The sequence below is a fragment of the Toxotes jaculatrix genome, chromosome 7 (genome assembly GCF_017976425.1).
Source record: "Toxotes jaculatrix isolate fToxJac2 chromosome 7, fToxJac2.pri, whole genome shotgun sequence".
Lineage (NCBI taxonomy): Eukaryota > Metazoa > Chordata > Actinopteri > Toxotidae > Toxotes > Toxotes jaculatrix.
Window position 1 is genome coordinate 10575192 of NC_054400.1, and position 26131 is coordinate 10601322.

Genomic DNA, 26131 nt, shown 5'->3' on the forward strand with positions numbered 1-26131 from the left:
CAGGATCAGGATATAGGTATTAATGGAAAGAGTGCAGAAGATTTTTTATTGATTGACTTACTTAGGCAACAGGTCGATTAATACATGTTTGCTGTTCGTGTCCAGCTGGCCTATGCATGTCTCACCATGCTGCGGTGGGACTGTGCCAAGTCTCAGGGGGCTGTAGGGCTGGCGGGTGTCCTGTTGGTGACACTGTCTGTGGCAGCTGGCCTGGGCCTCTGCTCTCTCCTGGGCATCTCCTTCAATGCTGCCACCACACAGGTAACTCACTCATGTTCCTTGATAGGCACTCTGGCCTGCCCTTTTGTGAATGTCAATCCCTACAGATTCACAGTCAAAAAAGACACTAAAACATCTCCCAGTGACCCACTTATTCAAACAGTCTGTCAGTCTTTCAGGAAAGGTCCCATTTCTTTCAGTTATTATTCTTTCAGAGTCCTGGCCAAGATAGGCCGCAACAAATACAAAATACAGTTACACAAGCAAAGACAAAATGACAAGAAAAAGACTAAATTTACAAAGCGATTATAAAAACAAGTGCATGTTGTGGAGTTGGCCTTGAGAACTCTCAATTTGAATTTAAAAGCGCTCAAAGAAATCGGGCGTTGTGTTCTAAGTAATAAGTAACAATGGTTATGGATCATACTGGACATTCAGTGCCTGGTTATGTTTCTTGGTGGCTTACGAAGCTCATAAAGTGTGTGTGTCTGTGTGTGCTACAGGTCCTACCCTTCTTGGCTCTGGGAGTTGGAGTAGATGATGTCTTCCTCCTCGCTCATGCCTTCAGTGAGACCGGACAGAACAAGAGGATCCCATTCGAGGTGAGACACTCGCCCATTCTTACTCACCCTGTTCCTAGCCCTCTGCTATCTTATCTGCTGTATAGAGGAATGTGTGAAAGCCTGTCTGTGCCTGTGATGTAGCATCAAACAGCCCATGTGCCACACACACAGCCTGCTTATCTAATCTCCACATTAAATGTGTTCCTTTTTTTTTTTTTGGAAAACAGAACAGCAACCATCGCCGTCTGTATTTGATGATAAATTCTGTTTTTGCGTTTTGTGTCGTATTTTACATTTGTCCTCAAAGCGTTTGTTGTGGATTGTTTTGTTAGTTGTTGTAAAGTTATATGTATTATCTGACCGACTATAAGAATTTTTTCAGTCTGCATCACACACACGGAAAGAATGAATATTCATGAATATTAAGTAATTTTCCTCACAAGCAGATCAAAGCACATACAGAATTAAATGCAACAAAAAGATTAAAAAAAAACTGCCATCTCACCTGGGTATGAATATATATATGTGTGTGTATTTGTGTGTGTATGTGTTTTTGTGGGGCGGTATAACTTTTCATCTCCAAAAAGGGGAAAACTCAGGCATGTATTTGCTTGTTTTTGTTTTCCCCTGTTTCCCTACCCTTCAAGTCCTCGTCTCTATGCCTCCCTCATCCCCCAGCTTCCTTTGTGTGGCTGAGATGAAAACTAAACAGAGCTGAACCTGATCTCTCCTGTCTGACGCACGCACGCACACACACACACACACACAAAGATGCACACCCCTGAAAACACTCCCTGTGTGGTCCTGCACGTCCTCAAATCTTCATACAATTGCCGCCAAACATTCTGTGGGTGTGTGCATACTTATCACTACACTCTATGTGTGTATTTGCTTGTAAGAAATAGTAAAAACAACTTGTTCAGCAGCAACAATTTCACTAAAAAGTGATTTGTTTTGAGAGGCAGCAGGTCATTTTCTTCTTTTCCTCCACTCTCCAGACAGACGTAGACAGGTCCAGGTGGATTATCCAAGTCCTTCAGGGAGTCAAGAAACATTGCAATCACTGTCAATCATATCATTATTATGATAATTGTACATAATCTCAAGTATTACACATTTGCCTTTGGCTAAAATCTGATCAAAAGAGTTGAGTTTCATTGCTTTTCCTTTCATCTGCCTCCCTCCCTCTCTCTCTCTGTCAGGACCGTACAGGGGAGTGTCTGAAGAGGACAGGGGCCAGCGTGGCTCTCACCTCCATCAGTAACGTCACAGCATTCTTCATGGCAGCCCTCATCCCCATCCCGGCGCTCAGAGCCTTTTCTCTGCAGGTATGCCCGGTAGTGAGTGTGTTTGTGTGGGTGTGTGTGTGTTTGTGTGTGTGTATGTGAGACAGGGCTCAGTCGTGTGGGGCCTCTCTCTCACTAATAGTCATGTTCCAGTCCTCATTGGCTCCAGATTTCTTCAGACCGTAGTTTTATTGATTTCATTCATCAAACTGAAAGTGTATGTGTGCGTGTGAGGAGGAGTGTGTGTTTTGTTAAATCCATCCAGCCCTCTCCCTCCCTCTTTGAGGCTGTTTAGTGGTGGGCCCGGTGTCTGTCCAGATTGTGGCTGAGGTCCATGTAACTGAATCCCTCTGCATGTGTGTGTGTGCTTGCATATCCTCGCACTCATGTGTATGCGTGAGTGTGGAGAGTTGTAGTATCTGTGTGGGAGGTTTGAAAAGCAATGGTCTAGCTTTTTTTGTGTGTGTGTGTGTGTGTGTGTGTGTGTGTGTGTGTGTGTGTGTGTGTGTGTGTGTGTGTGTGTGTGTGTGTGTGTGTGTGTGTGTGTGTGCATGTGTGTGAAGGTGGGGGGATCCAGAGGGGAGCTCTGACTTCGCTCACATCTGTCAGTAATTATAGACGTCACCAGAACAGTGAAAACTGGGACAGAAGGAGACGTCTGTCAGTCTGACAAAATGCCTCCAGTAATCACTCATTTGTTAATTCATACAAACGCTCACTCAATCACAGTGATACATAGTGTAAAAAAAAAATAGATAGTGTCACATTAAACCTTTGATGACTCCTGTATTACGGCTTTGCAGCACAATAAGAAACAGAAGGACACAAGAAGTAAATAGAACAACAACAACACAAATAGAAAACCTGAATATAAACAAATAAGGGTTACACAAAACAGGATTGACTGACAGGAGCTTGGTGATTGGGTCACTGTTGGATTTTATTAATACTGGATACAGGCCAATCATACTGTTCATGGATCCATTATTAAGGGAGGCTGCTGTCACTATATTGGATCCACTGTCTATTGTTGGATTTGCTGAAACACCCACATAACATTTTATGTGCTATTAGTCCAAAGCTTTTTTTAAACTGTGTTATGTCTTTTCCTCAGGTTAGATTTTTTTTTTCTGCCTCCTTGGTCTATGTACAGCATTTAGTGTTAGACTTGTTATTTGTTGCTGCAATCAAAGTAAAGTAGCTGTAGATATACCATAGATTCACTCAGCTGGGGGCAGCAGTAGCCTTGTAATGAAGAAGCAGGCACCAGTGGGATGTCAAGGCCGACAAGATAGTGTGTATATTGCTGGGGAAAGTCAAAGAGGATCTGACCCTTTCCACCACTGAGGTGCCCTTGAGCAAGACAAGAGAAGTATGAAATCCTAACATCTCATAACTTTAAGTTAAGTGTGTAATCTTATGTCAGGGTCTTTCTTTTCTGATTTGCTGAGAACCCTCTGGGGAAGACACTGAAAGCTTACAAAGCTGGTCAGTCACCAGCAGCTAAAATGCCAAAACTGTCTCCATGAAACATAATTGGTCAAACAAACACACACAATTAAAACATTTAGCAGACAATGTCGACGTATTTTGAGAAAGGAAGGCATGGAGAATAGTATTTTTTAATACATTTAACCAATTCTTTTCAGTTATATAAGTGATAGACTGTACTGTGAGTACTCTATACACTACGGTAGTGAACCCCCCTACCCCACCTTTCACTCTCTCTCTCTCTCTCTTTCTCTCACATACACATATACACACACGGAGTGAGGCACGATGTCGCCACAGTGAGTACAATATTAGCATGTGTGGATAGATGGCTTTAGTACAGCAAGTCTGTCAAACATGATCCATTTACCCCATGGGTCTAATCCATGCAGGCTCGTTTTATACACACACATGCACACAAATACACAGGCTTAGAGACAGGCGCACACACATTCATAACACACACACACACACACACGCACATAGCATGCATATTTTACACTTGCGGTTTTGTGACTGGTGGAGGGCAGATTTGCAGTGAGGTAGATGATCACGCTGATACCCATCTTTTGTTGTGGAACACAGACATATACACGCACACATGCCACAACTGCAACCAGTGGTACTCATCGCTCAGCATCGTATCAGTGCAGAGATATGCGTTAGAATGTGTGTGTGTCTCTTTATCACCATTAAAAACTTCCTGTTGTCCAGACTCCTCCATGGTGTCATCTCCCTCTCTCTTTTCTCCGCTATGTCTCTCATTTGCTTCCTTCCATGAGTATGAACAAAAAAACAGGAATCTTGTCCAGATAACAACACGGGAACACACACATTCATGCGCGGAGGACAGATGTGATGATAAATCTCCCCAGTCTGGGGTCAGCTAGCGGTCGCTATGTGTGTGTGTGTGTGCGTGTGTGTGTGTGTATGTCTGTCTGTCTTTGTGTGTGTGAGTGGAGTCATACTGTATCTGTCTGGACTTTTGTGGGCCAATTGAGAATTAATTGTTGTACTCCACTTACAGAGGTTTTTTCTAACTTCATCTCTCTTTTCTCTCACATTATTTCTCTCTCCTGTTGACTGAGTAGTGAGCTGTGGAATGAGGGAGGGTGAAGATGTGTGTGTGTGTGTCTGGTTGGTGTTAAGGTGTGGTTTAAGTAGGAGGTTGTACAGTTTTTTAAGCTGGCAGCAAATACTCGCGTGTATGTGCATATTTGTGTGTGTGTGTGTGTGTGTGTGTGTGTGTGTCTGCGTCTGCGTGAGGGGTGTGTGTTGTCTGTACAGCCACAACGCCTGCTCATCACCTCAGGCCCCAGGGGCCTCCGGCTCCTTGGGTGGTCTGGCACACACACGGGATTGTGTGTATGTGTGTGTCTGTGTATGAGCGTATGTGTGTGTGTAGTGGTCTGGCAACTACGCAAGATCCAGATTGTACTCTGGGCAGGGCCCCAACCTAACCCCAACCCCCACCCTCTGCTCCAGTGCACCACCTTCAAATACTTAACCACAACACTGTACTGGCTTCTATTACACACACACACACACACCGCTTTTTCTCTACACACAGAACAGAGTTTTTGTCTTGAAAGAAACTGAAAATGTGTTGAAAGGCAATTTTTCCTTGAAGCCAGCTTATTCTGATTGTGTTATTTTAAGGTATATTTAAGGTTTTCCAGTGTTTGTGTTAACAGAAAAAAATTCTTTGGGGCCGTACAATATCTTCACAATCATTTTTTGCAGTTTGGAACTAGAGCAGGGATCGATATGCGGGAGCTTTAATTGAGAAATAACTTTCATTACAGTTCATTACATTTTTACCCTCCAGTTTGAGGTTTTGTCTGGAAAAATATCTTGTTATAATATCGTGTTTATTTTTTGTTTTCAATGCATTTTATTCTTATGTGGCCACCTTTTTTGAAGCCCCAGTTGCTTTAGACTTTATCCAACCAGAACTTTGTGTACGTCGTGTCACATGCTTTCTCATTCATTACTTTTAAACTGTATAAAAATATCTAACAATCGATCGACAGCCTGATCTTTTTCTTTGATAAATGCAACTTTTTTCTATAAAATAACAATAACACATAATAATGTTTTCTCTGTTTCTTGCAGGCTGCAGTTGTTGTGGTGTTTAACTTTGCTATGGTGCTGCTCATCTTCCCCGCCATCCTCAGCATGGACCTCTACCGACGAGAAGACAGACGTTTCGACATTTTCTGCTGCTTTTACAGGTGTGCACACACACACGGGCATACACAAACAAGTTCTTTCATTTCTGATGAAAGTTATTGCTTTTCTGTTCATTCATTCTTCCTTTTATGTTTTCCTCAGATCTCTGATCTGACAATGAATAACTTTGAAACACAGTTATCTCTGAGATATCTTCACCTTAATCCCTCTCAGTCAAAACCTAATTACTGCTTAAGTTGTCTGTTTCTGTCTGGGTGCTTGGTTGTTTGACTGTCTGTTTATCTGTCATTGACTTTATTAAACTTTACCAGTCAGCCTGCCAGTCTGGACATGCTTATTGGCACAGTGATTGTACAGATGTGCACACACACTTGTAAATTCTCTTGTTGGGTTTTGGCTCTATATTTCATGCTGTTGGCAGAGAGAAAAAGAAGATGCAGTTCATCTTAAATATTAACACGTCTGCAGAGTGTGCTAGAACACCATAACCTTGAAAATTAACCATTTCACAAAATCTGATGATTTATGTGTTCAAATTCCCCCCTGTGTAGTCTCCATATACTTTCTTTCACACCAGTTTGTGGTCTGACATTTTTCCACTGTCTTTATCTCTTCAGCCCATGTGCCAATCGTGTGATCCAAATCGAGCCTCAGGCATACCTAGATGGAGCGGACGGGAGTCGCTACAGCCCTCCTCCATCCTATCGCACTCCTCCTCCCTCATATCGCACTCCTCCCCCAAGCTACAGCAGCCCCCCTCCTTCCTACAGCAGCCATGGCTTTGCCCAGCAGACTGAAATCACCATGCAGTCCACAGTACAGCTCAGGACAGAGTATGACCCCCGAACTCAGGCCTTCTACACCACAGCTGAGCCCAGCTCCCAGATCTCTGTGCAGCCCATTAATCCAGCTCCAGCAAGGAGTAACCCTAACAACAGCAGCAACACCAACGGTAGCAGGAGCAGCAGGAGCAGCAGCAGCAGTCGTAGCAATCTCAACAACAGCAACAGCGGGAGCCGGAGTAATGGGGGATCTCGAGGTTCTGCTACCTTCTCCCATCATCATCCTGCACCTCCTCCTGTTGCCCCAACTTCAAGTGCTAGCTCAGTTCCTCAGGGTGATGCTGCCTCATCGACTGGCCAGAGCCCAGAGAACAACAGCTCCACACGGGACCTGTTGTCCCAGTTTGGAGAAGCCTCACTGGGCCTGCGCTGCGTCGAGCCTCCCTGCTCCCGTTGGACCCTGGCTTCTTTTGCTGAGAAGCACTATGCGCCATTCCTCCTGCAGCCCACCACCAAGGTGAGTTTTTGTTTCTCTGTGTTTCTGTGTGTGTGTTTGTAGAAAAGACAGAAGGAGAGAGAGACAGGGGGAAAAGCTTCCGTATGAGGTAAGAGTGTGTTTGTGCTGACTCACTGTGGTGATAATTTGAAGAGGAGGGTTAGTCACCAGAGCAGTAGGAGAAAATTTGGGGTGGAGGTTGTGGTCATGTCCTATCTGAGTCACATATAAGCACACACACACACACACACACACACACACACACACACACAGTCTGACCTCAGTCTAGTGGGTGGCCAGATGTCTCAAAGCCTTCCAGAACTGAAATCATGTGGTAGGCTGTGCTTGACCCTATTAGAAAATATTGGTCTTTTCATTATACTTTCAAATGTTTCTCCATTTTACCAATTGCTTCATGCATTCATCTAATGCCTTAACTTAATAGTTTCCTTATAAAGGAAAATTCTGTTTTGTTTCTTTGTTTTCGTGAGTTCTGTGAGCAATTCCTCCAGTGCATCTTTGGGTATATGTTGTTAAAATCCAGTTTAGATAATGCATTTTATTCATATTTTACTCCAGTTCATAATATACAACATGGCTTAAGCAGTGATTAGCGCAAGTTGCAGCCTTCCTGCCGATTGATTGATAAAGCTCCATTTTCATCCTTCTGTTTCCAGGTGGTTGTAATCGTGCTGTTCCTCTGCCTGCTGGGAGTCAGTTTGTATGGGACCACCCAGGTGAGGGATGGCCTAGAGCTGACGGACATCGTACCCAGAGAAACCAGCGAGTACGACTTCATCGGTGCCCAGTTCAAGTTCTTCTCCTTCTACAACATGTATGTGGTGACGCAGCGGGCTGATTATGCCCACAAGCAGCCGCTGCTTCACCAGCTCCACCAGAGGTTCCACACTGTTCGCTACGTGTTGAAGGAGGACAACGGACAGTTGCCCCGCATGTGGCTTCACTACTTCAGGGACTGGCTGCAAGGTGAAATTAAACTTAATTTATAATTAGTACCACAACCAGACTTAAATTGGATTTAGTCACAACCTCTGATAATAAAATGGGTCAGATGTATCAAAATGATTCAGAGTCAGGGTTAGATGACTTAAATGTTACCCTGATGCTAATGTCACAGATGATTTTGTTATTAATGCCTCATTTGATATCACTATTTAGAATTGCTCAGGCATGGGAATAATTTATTTTCTCATGATACAGTTTTGAGACCATAATTTTCTTCTGTGTTTTGACATGAATCTGCAAGAAACAAGATGTTGGGCAGGAGTTCAGAAATAGGTGGGATTGCAAAATGGACACTGACAGTAGCTGATTAAAATCACTTGTGTCTTCAACAAGCGGGGATGGTGGAGGAGGACAAAGTAGGAGGCCACATTTTTATACTTAGGCTTAGGCAGCATACAGTATGTTAGAACCCTTGGCAGTGGAAATAGTTGCAGATAATGCTGGCATTTCACATGAACTCATCCAACTCACATTAGTGCTGCTTTTGCTGGTTTTTGTCATTTTTTATCAAAATTTATTACTTGAAAATCTTAAATATTTGGCATATAACAAGCACTACACCACACCTTTAATTTTATGGGACCTTAAATTAATTTTGTATGATGGCAGGATTTACTTTGGGATGGTACCCAGCACTGACAGCTTCTAAGAATGTCAGTGGAGATTTTCACTCACTGACTTGCCCCCAACGATAAAACAGATTGTGTGAGTCTGTGTGTGAGCCGCCTGGGAACCACACAGAGAGTGTGTGGCTGAGAGAGAGCGGGAGAGACAACTGTGTCTGATATTGCTCTCTGCGATGGTGGGACAAATTGGAGCCAGACAGGCCAAGCAACGAGACCCAAAACAACATCTCCCACAGACGGACCACAGCATGGGCCTTGGGGGAGAGCTGAGAAGAGGGGAGTGATACACATATGGATGAGAGAGTAGTATAGAAAAGGAGACACGTGTTACTGATATATTCCCTAATGACTGCTTTGAATCAAAAGCAGCCTATTTTAGGCTTTTGAAGTTTTGTTTGGCGGTTGAGAATGGAACCGTGTTATCATATTTATCAGTCAGGCTTATTATAGGGTCAGGATTTGGTTGCGTTGTTGTGTTATGTTCTCTTGTACTGTTCTGGGTTGTTATGTATTGTTTTTTTTATTTATTTATTTTTGAACTGGGCTTCATAAATTTGCTGTGGAGGAAGAATGAAGATAACAGAGCATGTAACCTTTTCAAACATCCACATCTAACCAATCCGTCTTGTTGTGGTTTTACTGCAGGTCTCCAGCAGGCATTTGACAAGGACTGGGAGGCTGGCCGCATCACCCTCAACAGCTACAGGAATGGCTCTGATGATGGCGTCCTGGCGTACAAGCTTTTGGTGCAGACAGGACGCAGAGAAAAACCCATCAACTTAAACCAGGTATGTACAGTCATTTAAGCCCATGTAAGTTATTCCCACGATTAAAGGCGATTCAAAGTTATGAGAAAGCGTACACAGGCAACATGTTGTCAAAATGTTCATGTCCAGAAATGTTACTGATATTGAAAGTTTCTGGTATCGTGACCTCCCTAGCGCAGTCCTAGTACAGTAGTTTTGTTATGTGGGATTGGGGCTGGAAGAGCCGCACCCAGCAAAAAAAAAAAAAAGCAGTCTCTTTGTTTTTGTCTTTCTCTCTCTCTCTCTCTCTCTCTCTCTCTCTCTCTCTCTCTCTCTCTGTATGTCTGTCTTCATCTTCTGTCTGTGATGACTTTACCGAGCCCAGGAATTTTAAAGCTCTCACTGGGGCAGCAGTCTGCCTCTGAAAAACCTATTACTCTTCATTTAAACCATTTGTCCTCTGCATGTATGATGTGCATATATGTAGGGCCTTGCAGTAACTCTCCATAGCATCAAGCCCTTCAGTCTGACACTTTGTCAGTGATTCCAGCTACAGTTCATAGTATGTGAAGTTTGGAGGTTGAAAGAAATCACTGAACAACAGACAAATTCCTGCTCGCCCCAATGGGTCTATAAATAATTAGCCTGGATTCCGCATCCTGACTGAAATTAAATGGAATTACAAAGAAGTGGATTTGAAACAAAATTTTACAACATATTTGCATATTTGTTGCCTGTTTTGATAAACGATAAATTGAGCTCAATGGCCTTACTATGCAGCTGAATGAGCTGAACCTTTGAGCTTTCCTAGTGTGTCAGAGAAATTCTCATTTGCTGCATTTAGACATCCGGGCCAACTGGAAGTGATGTGACAGATATTTTCACACAAAGACAATGAGTTGTATAGTGAAAGTTTAAGGGGGACTATAGGTTAAAATAAATCATCCATAGAAAAGAGAAGCACCCAGAATAGAAGACTATGACACTGTTTCCAACAGTTCCTGCCTGCACAGACATTGGTAAAGCTGTTGACATTGCACCTCAGCTGAAGTGAAACAAAAGGGAGTATACAGCAGAGGTAGTTATCTTAATCAATTGACAAACTCCAGTTCAGCTGTTGTAGTGAGCCCTGTCTCCGCTGTGGCACTGGAGGGGTGTTTGACATCCATCAATGACACAAGTCAAGCTAGTGAGCAGCTGAGGTCTCAGAGGGAGGCCCAGAAAGGAACTTGGAAGATCAAATCAAGTCTCAACAAGATGATAGTGACAAAGAACGAGAAGGTTCATGGAGCTGAGGAAAAATTCTCAGCTTCAACAGGGTACTGCATTCTTTTTTTAGTTTTGTACCACCACCAAAAAACAACATACATGGATGCATGGCTGCATTCTTTGGCAGGAAACAGCGAAAACAGAAGATAAGGAACTGGAGAAATATAAAAACAAAATTCTTGGCCAGGGTTTCTGTAAACCCCAAACACAAAACAAGCCATGTTCTTTTCAACACTGAGATCATTTTCCTCAAAGATAATTAACTTTGACATATAGCTCCACTGTGTCTTGAGTTTAGCTATATTTATAATTTGTGTTTGAGTATTGCATGCATCTTGCATGGATAAAGGCTTCCCCCGCTCTTCTCTTAGCTGTTTCTACTGGGCTTTTTGTCTTACCCCTTGAGCTCCATTGCAGTACAACACTACTCTTCCCATCCCTTTCACTAAACAACAGGAAGTAGAAGCAGGCCTGGTGTGCGGCCCTGTGACATCACTTCCTGTGCCTGTGAGGGAAGTGTATTTGCCGTGAGGCGTGGGGGCCGCCAGCAGAGCTGCTTGGGCTTCCCGTGACAGCTTGAAGACATACAGTTGTTGCGTATCCCGCTGTTAAATTCAATCCAGATCCTCTGGAATCCGGCTCTCTCCCTTGCCCCTTCTCTTTCTCTCTACATCTCCTTCACTAACTCCTGCTCGTGCTACTACTCTTGCTCTTGCTCTGTCTCTTCCTCCCTCCCTTTCCCTCCCTCCATGCTCCGCTGCTGTGTCCTCTTTGAATGAGGGGAGCTGAAACACGTGGTTTCTTTGAGGCAGCCCTGTGTGTGCATGTGTATGTTTTGAGTGTGTGTTCTGCTTTTGTCTGTTGCGTGTGCACTTACAGCAGTAGCTGTTTTTTGTCACTCAAAATGAGGACCACATCTTTTCCAACCCTGGCAAATTGCAAAGCTAGATGTTTTATTTTGATATGCCAGTCCATGGGTCCGTGCAGAGGTGTTCTGCCTTTGATATGTCACATTTTTCTCTGTGCTGGGCGACCATTCGTTCCTTATGGCCTGGCCTAATATTCATATGCAAGCTAGTTGTCTGTTTTGTGTGTGTGTGTGTGTGTGTGGTTTGAAAATAAGGCAATAGGAAGATAATGAATTGGCAAGTGAATACAGGAGGAATTCAAAAGTTTGAATGTGCTAGGGAAGGCCTCGCTGACGCTATCAAGGGCTCTTTTCTTCTCAGGGTTCGGGTTGGTCTGTGGCGCCGGGCATTCTGGGTACCCACAGGGGTCAGGAGAAGCAAGTGTGAGCAACATTTGTACAGATGTTGTGTTATTTTTATAGCTCTACTCCATTTGCTGGGTGGCATTTCCTTCAGTGTTAACAACCAGGTTAACTGCACACAGACGCGCCCAGGGACTCCAGCCAATTTTTTTATTGTTACGCTAACTCAAGCAATTTTTCTCTCCCTACTCCCCCCCATCACAAAAAACCCTACTCCTTTCTTCATCTACCTAACCCCATGAGTCCAGCTTTACCCCCAAAACTCTCCCTGCCTCCGTGAAGAAGGGATTTATGGTTCCTAGAAGAGAGAGTGACAGAGCGGTGTGCTGTAATGGTTTTACCTCTCAGGAGGTAGCAATGCTAAGCTACACTCCTCTGCTTCCACATGGGAGGGTGAAAGTAATGGCCCTGAGCAAGATAGCAAGACAGCCATTCTTGTCTGCATACTGACCACAGCCATCACAGCAAATGACTGAAACAGATCTTGGGAACAATCTGCAATAGTGCAAAGCAATATAGCACTCCATCAGTATTAAGCAATACTTTTTGAAACTGTCAAAAAGTTGATATCTTTTCTCACATAACAAATGTCAATATGACGGTACTTTTAGAATTAAGAGGACTTTGTAGCAGAAGCTACATTAGCATCAGCAGCAGCTGCTTCTTGACAGAAAAGTACTGCAAGGCCTCTGTCAGAAATTTATTCAGAGTGGTCAGGACATCGGGCCTGAGGTTGGCCAGCCAATATCTACTGTATGTAAAGGGAGAAGCTGAATCTGCATTTTCCATGTTTTAATGTGGCATGATAATTCTGGGAAGCTGTGATGAGAGGTACGGGAATTTTCAGCAAAGGCGACCAGTGTTTGACTTGTTGATTTTTCTTTGGTCGGAAAGAGAGAGGGACTAATATTTGACTCTTATTTTGAAAGCTGCTCCGTTCTCTTGCACTCATGCATGTGTATAAATGAGCGTGTCTGTGGTTAGCTCACCTGTAGAATGTTTTGGTTCAACATGTCTTTTTTCCACAATACCTTTTCGTGTCCAATGTATACTTGATGGCCGCAATATGATTTCCTATGCAAGCTCCACCTAATTTTTTGGCCTCAGCTGTGCTTTTTCCATTTGCTAATTATTCCATTTTCAAATTTCAAAATGTGGCTTCGCCCAATATAAATGTGAAGGGTCTAATTTAACTCTGTAAAGTGCATGCAACTGTGCAAAACTTCATTCAAGTTCCTCTCCTCTCTCCTATTTGTAGTTGACTCGTCAGAGGCTTGTGGATGCAGATGGGATCATTAACCCTGGCGCTTTCTACATCTACCTAACCGCCTGGGTCAGCAATGATCCTGTGGCATACGCTGCCTCGCAGGCCAACATTCGCCCACACCCTCCAGAGTGGCTCCACGACCCGACAGACTCCATGCCCGAGACACGCCTCAGCAGTAAGTCAGCATGCCATAAGTTCACAAAATATGGTACAAATGCAAACAGGATGCCTCAGAGTGTAGCTGTCAGCTCCAAGAAATGAAGCATTGCAGAAATTTGAAATGTTGAAGTTCATACCTGTTACATGGTACAGCTATACAAATTGCATTTACTAACTGCTTACTGAAACTTTAAGCCTAGCTTTTGTGGGGCTCATTGGTCTCTGCAACTTTTTTTCAGGTTCCACAAGACGGCTGCTACATATGAGCAGTGTTTACCTCTTGTGGTTTGAGTTATTGCTCCTTCTCTGCCTCTTAGCTTTAAGAGAGGTTGTAGACTTTACTGTACCACTGCGGTGTGTGTGCGTTTGTGTATGTGTGAGCTCAGGTTGCAGGGCTGAGGACCAAGACACGACTCGCTGTGGTTCTTCTAATGGTGCCTGTGGTGAATGCTATAATCCTGGCTACCATGGGGCCCTAGCATTACACACACACACACACACACACACACACACACACACACACACACACACACACACATACACACACACAAACATTATTAAAACTCAGTGACCCCAAACACTACACACACCCTGTTCTCATTTCCCTACCACACACACAGACTGTAACTCACATAAAAAAGTACAGTCATGTTGTTGTTTGATTCTAGCCTGTGATTTGGTACAAGTCAGGAAGTGCTCCACGGGGGAGGAAAATGATTGGATAACAAGGAAAGACTGGGTTTGGGTGGGAGGCACAATTGGATAACAAGCAGGAAGTCCTTTACAGGGGGGGAATATGATTGGATAAGCAGCGTGAAGTGCTTGGCTGTGCAGGAGCCCCCCGGAGCAGATCGGTGTTGGCCGAAAGCCAACTTGTGTCCTAATGGAAATTTATAGTTGAGATTATAATGGGCCAAACCATGTTAGCAAGTGCTCCTGTCTGACCCTGCAGGCACTGTGGAATATACACACTTGCACCAACACCAGACAGCTCAAAAACAGATTTTTATAAGAAAAAGCATAGATAGAATGATAAAGAGTTAAGCAGGAATGGATTTTCAGAGTAGGTTCATCTGCCATAAGCAGAAATGTCTTCAGTGTGCAAGCAAAATCTGAATGAATACACTGTTTTGTTAGCACCAAAGATGACTTCATAGCAGAATGGCAGGCAGGTATGCATGTTTATGCATCTATATTATGCTTTATGTGGCGGTGCTAAGTTTAGGGTGTGGTAATGGTGGTGATTCTGACATTGTAATTACCGTGAATCAACGTTAGCCCTGACACTCTGCTGTGTCTGGAACTGATAGGCCCTCATTAGCCAGGCTGGGCCACAGACTGGCTGGGTTTGAGTCAATGGAGCTCTGTTTCACGCTAACAACCCCCCCCCCCCCCACACACACACAGACACACACACTTGCCCACAGATGGAGCTACTCTTGGAACAAGGTTGGATTAGGGAGGGAAGTCCTTGATATTGGTGGTTTGGCTGAAGAGTTCAAAATTATTTCTGCAGATATGCTAAATGATCAGGCCCTAATGGTAGTTAATCAGAACAGACAAATATCATCTGCAGATGTCATCATTGCCATTGTTGATTTATCTGATTACTTCCTTAATCTTCCTCAGTAATCTGTTTCTATGAATTGAAATTTTATCGTCTTGCAAGGCCGTTTGGTTTCTGCTTCTGGAGTGTAAAATCATCATCAGCTTCATGGGAGCTAATAAAAATGATGTGGTGATTAAAGCTAAATTAATATCATGTTCTGTCTAATTAACCTTTTCTTTCTCTCTTGTCTCTCCATCCAGTCCCGGCTGCTGAGCCCATCGAATACGCACAGTTCCCCTTCTACCTCAACGGGCTCCGGGAGACGCCGCAGTTTGTGGAAGCCATTGAGAGCGTGCGGGCTATTTGCAGCAACTACAGCCGACAGGGCCTGCCCTCCTACCCCAATGGCTACCCTTTCCTGTTCTGGGAACAGTATGTTAGTCTGCGCCACTGGCTTCTGCTGTCCATCAGTGTTGTGCTCGCCTGTACATTTCTTGTCTGTGCCCTCTTCCTGCTCAACCCGTGGACGGCCGGCATCATAGTGAGTGTTGGATAAAGCAGACAGACACAATACATGTTGTTGGTGATGATTCATATGTACCAGCTCACTCATTGTTAGCTACTTTTGAAAAGCATAAGATCTTTCTGGTTTCATTTGTTAATTAATTGCGTTACAAACAGGCTCACTCCTTAACAAGGAGTGGGCCCCTTTCTTTCCTGGTTTTTATGTGTGGTCCAGAAGGCATCTCAGAGAGGAGAGAGTCGGAAGGGAGAAGGGGCTGCTGTGTGTTATTGTAGCCCCAGTCACCAGTGTTTATCTTGTGCTGTTTTGTTAGGGCCAGTCTGTTTAGTCTAGTCCAACACTCCCAGACACCAATGCTGAAATAAATGAGGAAAGGACACAAAGTTGCTCAGGCAACTTGCTCCCACTCTAAGCCTATAAAAAGTTTGATTTTATTTCCACACTCCTCCTCTCCCCCTCCTCTCGCAAGTTTCCAAGGATACATGCAAACACACATTCACATACACAGGCAATCGCACAGGCACACACTTTGAACACACGCACAGACATGTACATACTTGCGCACATACAGTATGAACGTGTAAACATGCAGGTACATAATTCACACAGAGCGCTCTGGTTTTTCTCTCTGGTGGGTTGTATTTTACAACAAGCAGTGGCCAGGCCACCCGAGCCTTTAAACAGTGGAGGAGGGGACCTCGTGTTCATCCTTCAGGCTTTACTGGAAAGATCAAAAGACAAGTTATGGAGAGGTGTCAAGTTTAACCATTTGCTCTGTCCAGGACCAGACCACCGCCAGCCCTATAACATCAAAACTTCCACCTTAAAGGGGCAATATGCAAGAATTGGCAAACTGTCTAATTCATACTCCAAACAAATAGGGGGCAGCATATTAACAGAAAGTTGGGGTGTTCACCCCTGTTGTAAGAAACAAGGGAATGAACTCCTTGGTCCCTCCTCCCCTCTTCCTTTCCAAGTGCCACAGTTGGACTGGCCATCAGGCACGCTGGTACAAATCCCCGTGGGCCACTGCATCACAGGCCCAATGGACCGTCCAAGAAGCCATGGAGTTATTACTGGCCCTCTTTGTGTACCTGTCATTCGGGGTGCACATGAGAGCATGCCACGTGCATGTTCCAGTACTGGGCTCAGTGGCCAAGTTTCAACACCCAACCTCATGTTGAGCTAACGTTAGCTTGAATGAATCTAAGCTCAGCATATGGCAGTTGTTGACAAGTCATCTCACTGTCTGCATGCTAAAATACTTTATATATATTTCCCCTTTTAGCCCTTTGATTGCTGTTCACACTTGGATCTGATTCTGATGAGTGAGACCCATATGATGTGATCTGGTTTTGCTTTCTGTCTATCTTCATGATTGACCTTTCATTTAATCTGTGGGAAAACTAAACAAATAACGTGGACTATGTACAAATATACTTAAAATTACTTACTGTTTTTTTTAAGTATATCTGTCCACCTGTGATCAAATCACCCAAAATCCACTTGAGCATAAAGTGTAAACAGAGCCAGACATACACACCCGCACAATACCCCCTCGTGGACAGACATGCACATGCTCAGTGCTTGCTCACTTGTGTATGCACCCACACACATACATATACACACATAGCGCCCTCCCATGCCCACCTCAACCCTCTTCAAAGGATTTGGGCCCCATGTAACCTGACACCTGTCAGCTGATAATGGCATTTACTCCTAGCTCCTGTCCTGCTCTACTCTGAAACCACCACACGCACACACACACACGCACACACACACACACACACACACACACACACACACACACACACACACACACACATACTTCGCCCACATGTGTGGTTACTGCTCTCACATCTGTAAGACAGAGATACTCACACATATCATCCTCTTGTATTATTGCCCTCTATCTGTCTTGTGTACATTCGAAATCCAAGTCAGCTGTAAATTCACACAGCATATGCTGTGAATAATAGTTTGTTTAATATAGAACAATAAAAAAGATTATTTCCATTTATGGTAATTCCATCCACCGTGCTTACATATGTTTTCCATCTCCGTCACCTGGGAAATGTGCATTGAAATACTAGATTGACTGACATTTTCTTGCCACTTTGGTTAGAGGCTATTATTATTATCCTTAAGACTCAAACACAGAAGAGAAAAACACATTTGTGACATCCACAGAAACCACTGGAAAGCATTTTATTTTCTCCAAAAGAAGACAGAGAAGTTCAGCAACATAAAACTATCTAACATAATCTATTCTATTTCTGCCCTGTCCTGTGTTTGATTAAACATTGAAAATCACTTTTCATATCTATTTATCATCTTCCTGTCTAACATACACGCCTCATTTCCCTTCAGGTGCTGGTGCTGTCTCTCATGACCGTCGAGCTGTTTGGCTTCATGGGGCTGATGGGAATCAAACTGAGTGCTGTCCCTGTGGTCATTCTCATTGCCTCTGTGGGCATTGGAGTGGAGTTCACTGTCCATGTGGCCCTGGTAGGCATACACACTGACACAAAAAACAGTGAATTAAATAATCTGGGGCAATGTACAGCTAACATACATTCATTTCTGATCTTAAATACTCTAATGCAGTTTATCTAATACAGGCTTTTATTTGAATGGTTTTGAAACAGTGAACCTCCTGATAATGAGACACAAATGTGTTTGTGTGTGTTTTGTAGGCGTTCCTGACTGCCATAGGGGATCGTCACAAGCGGGCAGTGCTGGCATTGGAGCATATGTTTGCTCCAGTGCTCGATGGAGCCTTTTCCACCTTATTAGGTGTCCTAATGCTCGCAGGTTCTGAGTTCGACTTTATCGTCAGGTGAGTACAAATCAGACCTCCTAAGAAAAAGCTGTCAAAGAAAAAGCCATCACAGGATTGCACTTACAAAGGTTATCGTATGGCGTCTATGTGGTGTTAGTAGACTGTTGAGACCATGCCTCAACCTGTATGTCAAACAGGAATCTACCCAAGACACAAATCATGCGTGAAGGCCGCTCTCTTCCCTCTGTTCTCTCCCTCTATGTCTTTCTTGTCTTCCACCCGCATCTCCATTTCATGCCCCCTCTCTGTAAACCTCATCCTTTTTCCAGCTACCATTGACATACCTGTTTTTTTGTGCATTTCTGGGGGCTCGATCTGCAAGGAACTTCATAAACAAAGCCTTTATCTTCCTCCTCCCTCCTCTCCACTTGTGTCTTTTCTTTCATCCTCCTCTTCTCCCCCTTAATGTCTCTCATGCCTGACATTTTAGCGGAAACCAGGGGAAGGATGGAGAGTTGAAGGTCAGGAGAAAGAGGAGGAGGGCTTGGAGAGAGTAGATGAAGAAGCAGAGGGAAGCAAAGTGAAAGAGAGTGAGGGGGAGAGAGAGAACAGGAAAGTCCTTTGGCTTTTGTAATCTCCTTCAGCTAGTTTAACTGCCCTCGCTAGACATTTATAAGCATGGGAAGGAGTAACAGGGTGGGGGGCACGAGGGCAGTAGTGGAAAGACAGGAGAAGTGGAAATTAAAGCCGACACACTGTGGGGGCTCTGTGGCGGTGGCTCCTTTTGTGTGTGTGCTCTCTCGTAAGAATCAGACATAAAGGTAGCAAGCAGCAGCCATAAAAGGTCGGAAAATTAATGATTCTGTACATTCTCAAGACTGGAGTATTATGAGAAGTTTCCACTGAGCTCAGTGAATAACTTAAAGTCTCTCATGCACCTACGTGGCTACGTATGCACACATTCTTGGTAGCGACTAGATGAGGTAGCTTTATAATTTGTTTGACCTGGTCCTTTAAGAAAAGGGAGCACTCAAGTCCATGTGATCTGCAAGGACACAAACTCTGTCATGTGCACAGCCCTGTGCTCATGCATGCACAGCCACACATTCACACACAGTGCACCTCATATACGCAGACACACACACACACACCAACCTGCTCCCTGACCTTGTAATCATGGGGGTCAATGATGGCGTGCCTGCCAGCGAGAGCACACACAGATACACACTCAAGAGAGACACATACAAATAGACACACATACACACACAAACACAGGGAGGCCTATAGACCTTCTCTCCTCACCTCCAGTGGTGTGCTCTGGTTTCTGGCTCAGTCCCGGGCCTCCATTTAAAGGTTCTGCTGTTGTCTGAGCAAACAAAGCAGCGCCCCAAGACGGTGCAATAACAACAGGCTCAGCTCGTATTTTTCTGCTTGCGCCGAAAGAAATGTTTCCCTGACTTTCCCCGTCAGCCCTGTGAATGTTTTCACTCTAAACAGCCTAGTGGGGCACTCAGCCTGGTATGTGGGCTACACGCGTGCATGTGTACATGTATGTGCATACATATGTCCAAAGGTGACGTACCTGTCACAATGTGCATTGGTCTTTTTTTTATTAATTTAAGTGAACAACAACAGGCTTGATTTAGAGGATGCATTCTTTTTCAAGTATCCTGGAATGATTCATCTCGTGATGGTCTGCCGGTCTACCAAATGCACTACCGGCTTAACACAACCACTCACAGCATGAAGTCCTGTTCTCAGATCGCATCCATGTTGCAGCAACAACACAGTGTAAAAATTGCTGGTCTCGTCGTTGTTGGTTCCATATCACGGGAAGTGAGGCCACCTCTGCTGGGTAGACAAGGACCAGTGCTTGTCACTTCTGAATGTTGCTCTGTACAATGCCCTCCTCCCTGCACACACGCATACTGTTATAAACACACAGACACAGATTAGTTGCAAATGCGAATTTAGTCTCAGTTGCCCAGCATGGCCTCACATCTACACCTCAATTAGTCCACACTTATACTCACACACACACATTAACAGCATAGTCAGGAGTCCAGCAAAGGGGTTCATGGTTCATCAGTGTGTTCCTTGATAACTTGAGAGCTTCCATTGGAGAACCACAGTGAGGAGGAAAGCCTTCCCTAATGAAGGGATCTGGATTGGAGAGGGAGGGCAGGGGGTTTAGAGTGGAGATTGCGGGGTCTTACCTGATACATTGGAGATTTAATTAGACGTAGGGGATTGTGGAGTGGCCGGGAATTTCACAGGGGCTTAGCTGGAAAGAGGGGAGAGAAAAGTGAGGCAGAGAAGAGAGAAAAAGAAATAAAAGAGAGGGAGAGAGGCCAGGGAGGGGTGGCGCTCTGAGGGTCCCCTTCTCTTCTTCCTAGACTAAATTGTTTAAATTCTATACCCTTCACTTCATTTGTTTGCTTCTCTCTCTCTCTCTTTTTTAGAGCAGGAGAGGAGAGAGAGGCCCCTGTCCTCTTGTGCCCCCCCACCCCCCAAAGTTCCCCTCACCCTTCTCCCCCCTTTTTACCCTCCCTTACCCCTTCCCCCCTCCCTTCACATTCCTCACTGCTTTGTTTTCTCCATGTTTGCTTATACACCACACACCCAAGAGAGAGTACCCTCGCCCCCAATAACCTCCCCTTCTTTTTTTCTTTCCTCCTGTGCCTTTGAATTAACCAGCTCTGGCTAATTATGCTTCCCCTTTCTTTTCTCTCTGCTGCTTCTTTAAGACTAACCCTCCTTGGCAGTACTTAGAAACACACAAGGTACATTTCTGTTTTGCTCCTCTAAACCACAGTGCATGCCTGCCTGTCTGTGGGGGGTTTATATATATGTGTGTGTGTGTTTAAGGAGTGGCTGAGTGTCTTTGTGGAAGTATTATTTTGGGCATGTGTGATGGTTGATCTTGCACATGTCTCCCCACGTCTAAACCTCCGTGGTTTGCACAGGTATTTTCTTTGTTTACTCGCTTGCTTTGTTTCTCTTCTTGTCTGTCTGTGCTGGTCTGAGCAACCCTTTTTTTTTTTTTTAATTCTGATCATGAAATTGCACAATTTGTTTGCCATATGATTTATTATTAGTAAATGTTGTATGACATAGGAAGCCAGAAGAAAATTTTATGTTTTGCATGTAGTGTGTAGTTGTGTTTAGTTGAATTATTCCCTACATTCAACTCTTGTTGTGTATGCTTGTTTTATTGCAGGTATTTCTTTGCCGTGTTGGCCATCCTCACAGTTCTTGGAGTCCTGAATGGATTGGTCCTTCTCCCAGTATTATTATCCTACTTTGGACCCTACCCAGAGGTAAGAACTCAACAAATACAATTGCAAGAAAACAGAATCTAAGGTATTTGATTCAAAGTGAATGCAAGTCTCTTAGTGCTGCTACTTCACCTTGGTTATTGTCACTTCTCAGGTGTCGCCAGTCGATGGTCGTAGCCGGTTACCCACACCATCCCCAGAGGCCCCTCCTCACGTGGTCCACTTTTCAGTCCGTCCTCACCACACCACTGCAGCCACCACCACCACCTCTGGTGCAGCTTCAGACTCGTCTGACTCGGAATACAGCTCTAACACCACAGTGTCCGGTATAAGCCAGGAGCTGCAGAACTACAACCTGCCCTCACGCAGAGGACCAGCTCGAGAGGAGCTGCAGTACCACCTCCAGACCAGCAGAAGCAGAGTAACCAGGACAGAGGAGGAAAGGAGAGCAGGATCAGGGCATAGGCGCTCAGCCAGGCAACCTGACCCTCCTGCCTATACTGTATCTTCGGTAAGAAAATTTCCTCCATTGTGTTGTATGATTCTCTAATATATTTTGTCTTGTTTCTCACATCATAGAATTGAATAAATATCTTATTATCTTGCTCTTCAGTCTGTCTCCTCTCAGGGTTGTGATTCTGGGCCTCAGCCAGGGGCTACGCAGCGCAACAGCAGCAGGGACCCCAAGAGCCAGCTGCACTGGCAGGCCCCGCCCCCAGCCCGCCCGCGCATGGACGCTTTTGAAACTGCTACTGAGGCTGGGGGCCATTATGGCTCACACGGCCATAGAGAACACTCAGCAGGCCACAGAGCCCGCTCTTCCCACAACCCACAACCTAATCACCACCTCCCACACCACCACCCCAACCCCACCCCGTATTGCCAACCAATCACCACGGTAACAGCATCAGCCTCCGTCACTGTTGCCGTTCACCCGGCCCCCTTGTCCAACCAGAGCTCCCCTGCTTCCTCTTATCCAGGATACACTGCAACAGACAGTTACTGCCCATCAGGGCCAGAGGTGCCAGGGCCTGCTTTCCAGGACCCACATGTGCCAATGGACAACCAGACAGGGGCAAGAGGAGTCAAGGTGGAGGCCATGGAGCTCCAAGATTTGGAGTTTGAGGCAGCTGAGAGCAACCATGGAAGACGGGCTAGCTGAGGTGAGTTTTAAGCTGCTTCAGCAGATCCAGGCTTAGTACAACAGTTCTTTTAGAAAAATCTGCCTCATGAAGTGCTGACACTACAATATCCTTCTTGTTTCTAGTTGTGGGGAACAGAAGTACAACGGCCAAAGATGGACTCCTCTGTATTACTAAGCAGCTGACCCGGTCTGGCACTGCCCAGCCCTGCATAGCCCAGCCTGGCTCACCCCCAGCGCTAAGCAGCGAGAAACTCGCCAGTGTTGCCATCATGGTGCTCATTCTTACTGTAACCCAGTGGACAATTGTCTTAGATAATTTTATCTATATTTAAAAGATGTATACATATGTAAATATGAACAAAAAGTAGCTATAATTCTAGGAGCCGTACAACTCCTCATGTTAACAGACTGGGGCTGCCATTTTAAATGGTGTGTATGCGTGTGTGAGTGTCTGTGTGTGCATTTATGTGTGTGTGTGTGTGTGTATGTGTATGAGAGAAAGTGAGAGATAGATCTCTGGTTACTGTTCACTCATCTGTGCATCTGTGCCATTAGGAAGCTTCATCTAGACAAAAATACCTGTCAGCATTCACTGTTGCTGCTCAAAATATTTTTTTAAAAATAATATACATTTATAACTCTATGCAAATGTCTTTTTAAACAAAAGAAGTGATCTGTCTACGTGTGTGTGTGTGTGTGCATGTGTGTGTGTGTTTGTGTGTGTCTGCGTGTAGTAGGTGTGTGTAGGGCTGTGTGATGTGAAACAGCCCCATTATATTCTGGCTTATACATCAGATACATCCTCAGAACAGACTAACATTTACACTCATTTAAAACATGAGGGAAATTGTTAGAATTATCAAACAGGGCTATGGTATATATGTGTACGTGTGTGCGTGTTTGTGTGTGTTTATTATTGTATAAAGGTACGCATGTTAAACTATTAATTTTTTATCACAAACCTGTGGTAGTTATGAAACAGTTACTGTTTAACTTGACACGCTATGCGTGCTATTTAAGATGAGCAGATATGAAGAAATTTTTTTTTTTTTTTAGTTATTGCCTCTGCATTGGAACCTGTTTCTGCTCTCAGCTTTGTATCACTGTCTGTTAGGCTGCTCTCTGGTTGTATTTTACTGTAAGAGGTTATGTATTGTTTAACCCTAGCAGGCTCAAAACAGGTTCTGTTTTGTATACTGACGTACAAGCAGTAAACCCACCTCAGAAACTCACTCTGCCATTACAGGGACATTCACATTACTGATTCTGGAACAGGGTCAACACAGGGTGCGAGATCTGCACCCTAAGTGACTACGTCTAGTGGATAAGCTAAAGCTCAGACTGTATACTGTAAGACCCGATTCAACATCGCACTTGACTGCATTTAAACTTCATTCACAGGAATTTCTTGCCTCAAGTAGCTCTTTTTTTTGTCCAACCAATAAGCTAGCCCACGCAGCCTGCTAAGGGCTAAGCCCTATATGGCCTGACAATGTGTTCTATGTGTGTCTCAGTATATTTGTGTGTATAAACATTTATGTGCGTGGATGAGTGCATCCTCTTGCTCCGTCTCAGCTCCCCTTTAGTGACAGTAAAGACCAATTTGGCCTCAGCCGTCCCCACTGACCTCAGCTCATAAAAATCCACAACATAACGCCATGACACTAATTGGGCACCCCCTTTCAACTGCCAAATGGCACAGCCCAGAGCCTCAGGGGTCAGAGTTTACACCGCCAGCACCTCTCTCTACCAGCAATGACCAGTTTATATGTGCATGTGTGTCTATGTCAGCATGTATCCCTTTAACTCCCCCTCCTCAATTCCAGACTTAGGCCCCTTTGACCCTCTCACTCACCCCCTCCACACCTCAGTTTGCCTCCACTTTTACACTCTCACTTCCTGTTGAACACGTGTAGCTCTTCCCAGAAGTCTTTGCAGTTTTCCTCCTCCTGTCTACCACGTTACGTCAGCTGCTTGCATGAAATAGGTTGTTCTGTTTGTTTTTTGTTTTGTTTTCTCCTAATGTCACATTGGCAGTAGTGGAGAGAATCATAGCTGGCAACTATTTTATTCATTTTTAAGTGTTTTTGTTTGTTTTTGTTTTCAGCGTTCAATTGCGATATTTATATTTTTGTAATATAAAACGTTTTTTCTTTCATTATTGTTGTGATGCCAGTGGATAACAAATGCAGGGATTTTTATGTCTATTGAAAAAAACACTATTACAGTTTAATGTTTTTACATTAATGGAGTTTGATCTGTATAAAGTGCTTACTAATGTTAAATAGGAAAAAAAGAGTATATAACATTTTACACTACAGGTCTCATCATAGCTCTTAGAGGATTTTAAAAGGAAAAAAATCAGTGGTTCTTCCAGACTGCCATTTTGGTCTCGGTTGGCGTGGATGTATGCTGTTTTCAGTTACAAAGATAAATGTATGCCATATAATTTATTTATATGAAAATTTATTTTTGTAGTGTACATAGTAGTTGTCAAGGTATTTGACAGAAGTATATTTTTAAAGAGTTTATATGTAATGATATACCATAACAGAAAAAAAACCTTAAGGTGCACACTTTCATTGCTAACTGTCTTGTGAGACAACATCAACACCTCCCCTTCAGTATTATGTTCCGATTCTTGGAGAGAGACAGCTGTTTCTATGGGTTTGTCAAAGGCTAGCCATGAAAGTAGAAAATTGTACTAGCTCTCTAAATATTAATGTTCAAACACTGATAGAATTCTAACAAATAAAAATATTATAACTTATTTGTCTCTTTGTTCATAACTTTAATAAATGTAAACTTAAAAAAAATTGCTTCGGTCTGTGAGTTGATTGTTTCCGGAGGGCTTTCTGCTTAAGGCAGCAGTTTGACATTTTGAGAAATGCACTTATTTCCTTGAAAAGAATTAGATGAGAGGATGGATACTGTCTTCTCATCCAACCCGCTGCAAGCAAACAAGCATATTACCCGTAATATTAAACCATTCCTTTAATTTCCATTTTAAAATTAGACATTCTACTTAATACACATTTTCTATTACTGTTTTTATAAATAGTTGTTAATGACAGAAGTGGGTTTTAGGCTGTTTTAGAGACAGCCAAGCACTAATACAAACATCACCTCCATGCAAGTCAAAACAGTTCTGGTATTCCCTTTTCAACCCAGCTACAGGTAAACATGACCTCCTCTCCCTCCCTCTCTCGTCCCACCTCCCTTCCCTCCTTCCATCATGTCCTGCAGTGTAAAACACTGACATCTGGTCTGGAGCCCTGCAGCCCTCTCCAGCAGCCCACCCAGCTCCGCCCCTGCACCCCCCACCTCCTCTCCCTGTTCTGTATGATTTTGATTGACAGCTTTATAGACTGCAAGGAAATTGGTTGTAGTTACAATACAGCTGGCCTGTTAGGAGTAATGAAAAAGGGCATGTGGCCTTGAGCTTGCTTCACTGATGGTGAA

General features: G+C 44.0%; 1 protein-coding gene across 3 annotated transcripts in view; it reads left to right on the plus strand.

The window, feature by feature from the left end:
* The window catches only part of ptch1 (patched 1), a 50121-nt gene extending 24682 nt beyond the window's left edge, over window positions 1-25439 (plus strand). For all 3 annotated transcript variants that reach the window (XM_041041890.1, XM_041041888.1, XM_041041889.1), the window contains exons 10-24: window positions 106-261; window positions 723-821; window positions 1985-2110; window positions 5675-5793; window positions 6370-7051; window positions 7708-8017; window positions 9328-9470; window positions 13226-13409; window positions 15203-15483; window positions 17836-17973; window positions 18162-18304; window positions 21468-21567; window positions 21680-22036; window positions 22139-22688; window positions 22793-25439. In XM_041041890.1, the coding sequence (XP_040897824.1) occupies window positions 106-261; window positions 723-821; window positions 1985-2110; window positions 5675-5793; window positions 6370-7051; window positions 7708-8017; window positions 9328-9470; window positions 13226-13409; window positions 15203-15483; window positions 17836-17973; window positions 18162-18304; window positions 21468-21567; window positions 21680-22036; window positions 22139-22687 (3387 nt within the window). In that variant the 3' untranslated portion in view covers window position 22688; window positions 22793-25439. The remainder of the gene's footprint in view (window positions 1-105; window positions 262-722; window positions 822-1984; window positions 2111-5674; window positions 5794-6369; window positions 7052-7707; window positions 8018-9327; window positions 9471-13225; window positions 13410-15202; window positions 15484-17835; window positions 17974-18161; window positions 18305-21467; window positions 21568-21679; window positions 22037-22138; window positions 22689-22792) is intronic.
* The last annotated feature ends 692 nt before the right edge of the window (window positions 25440-26131 follow it).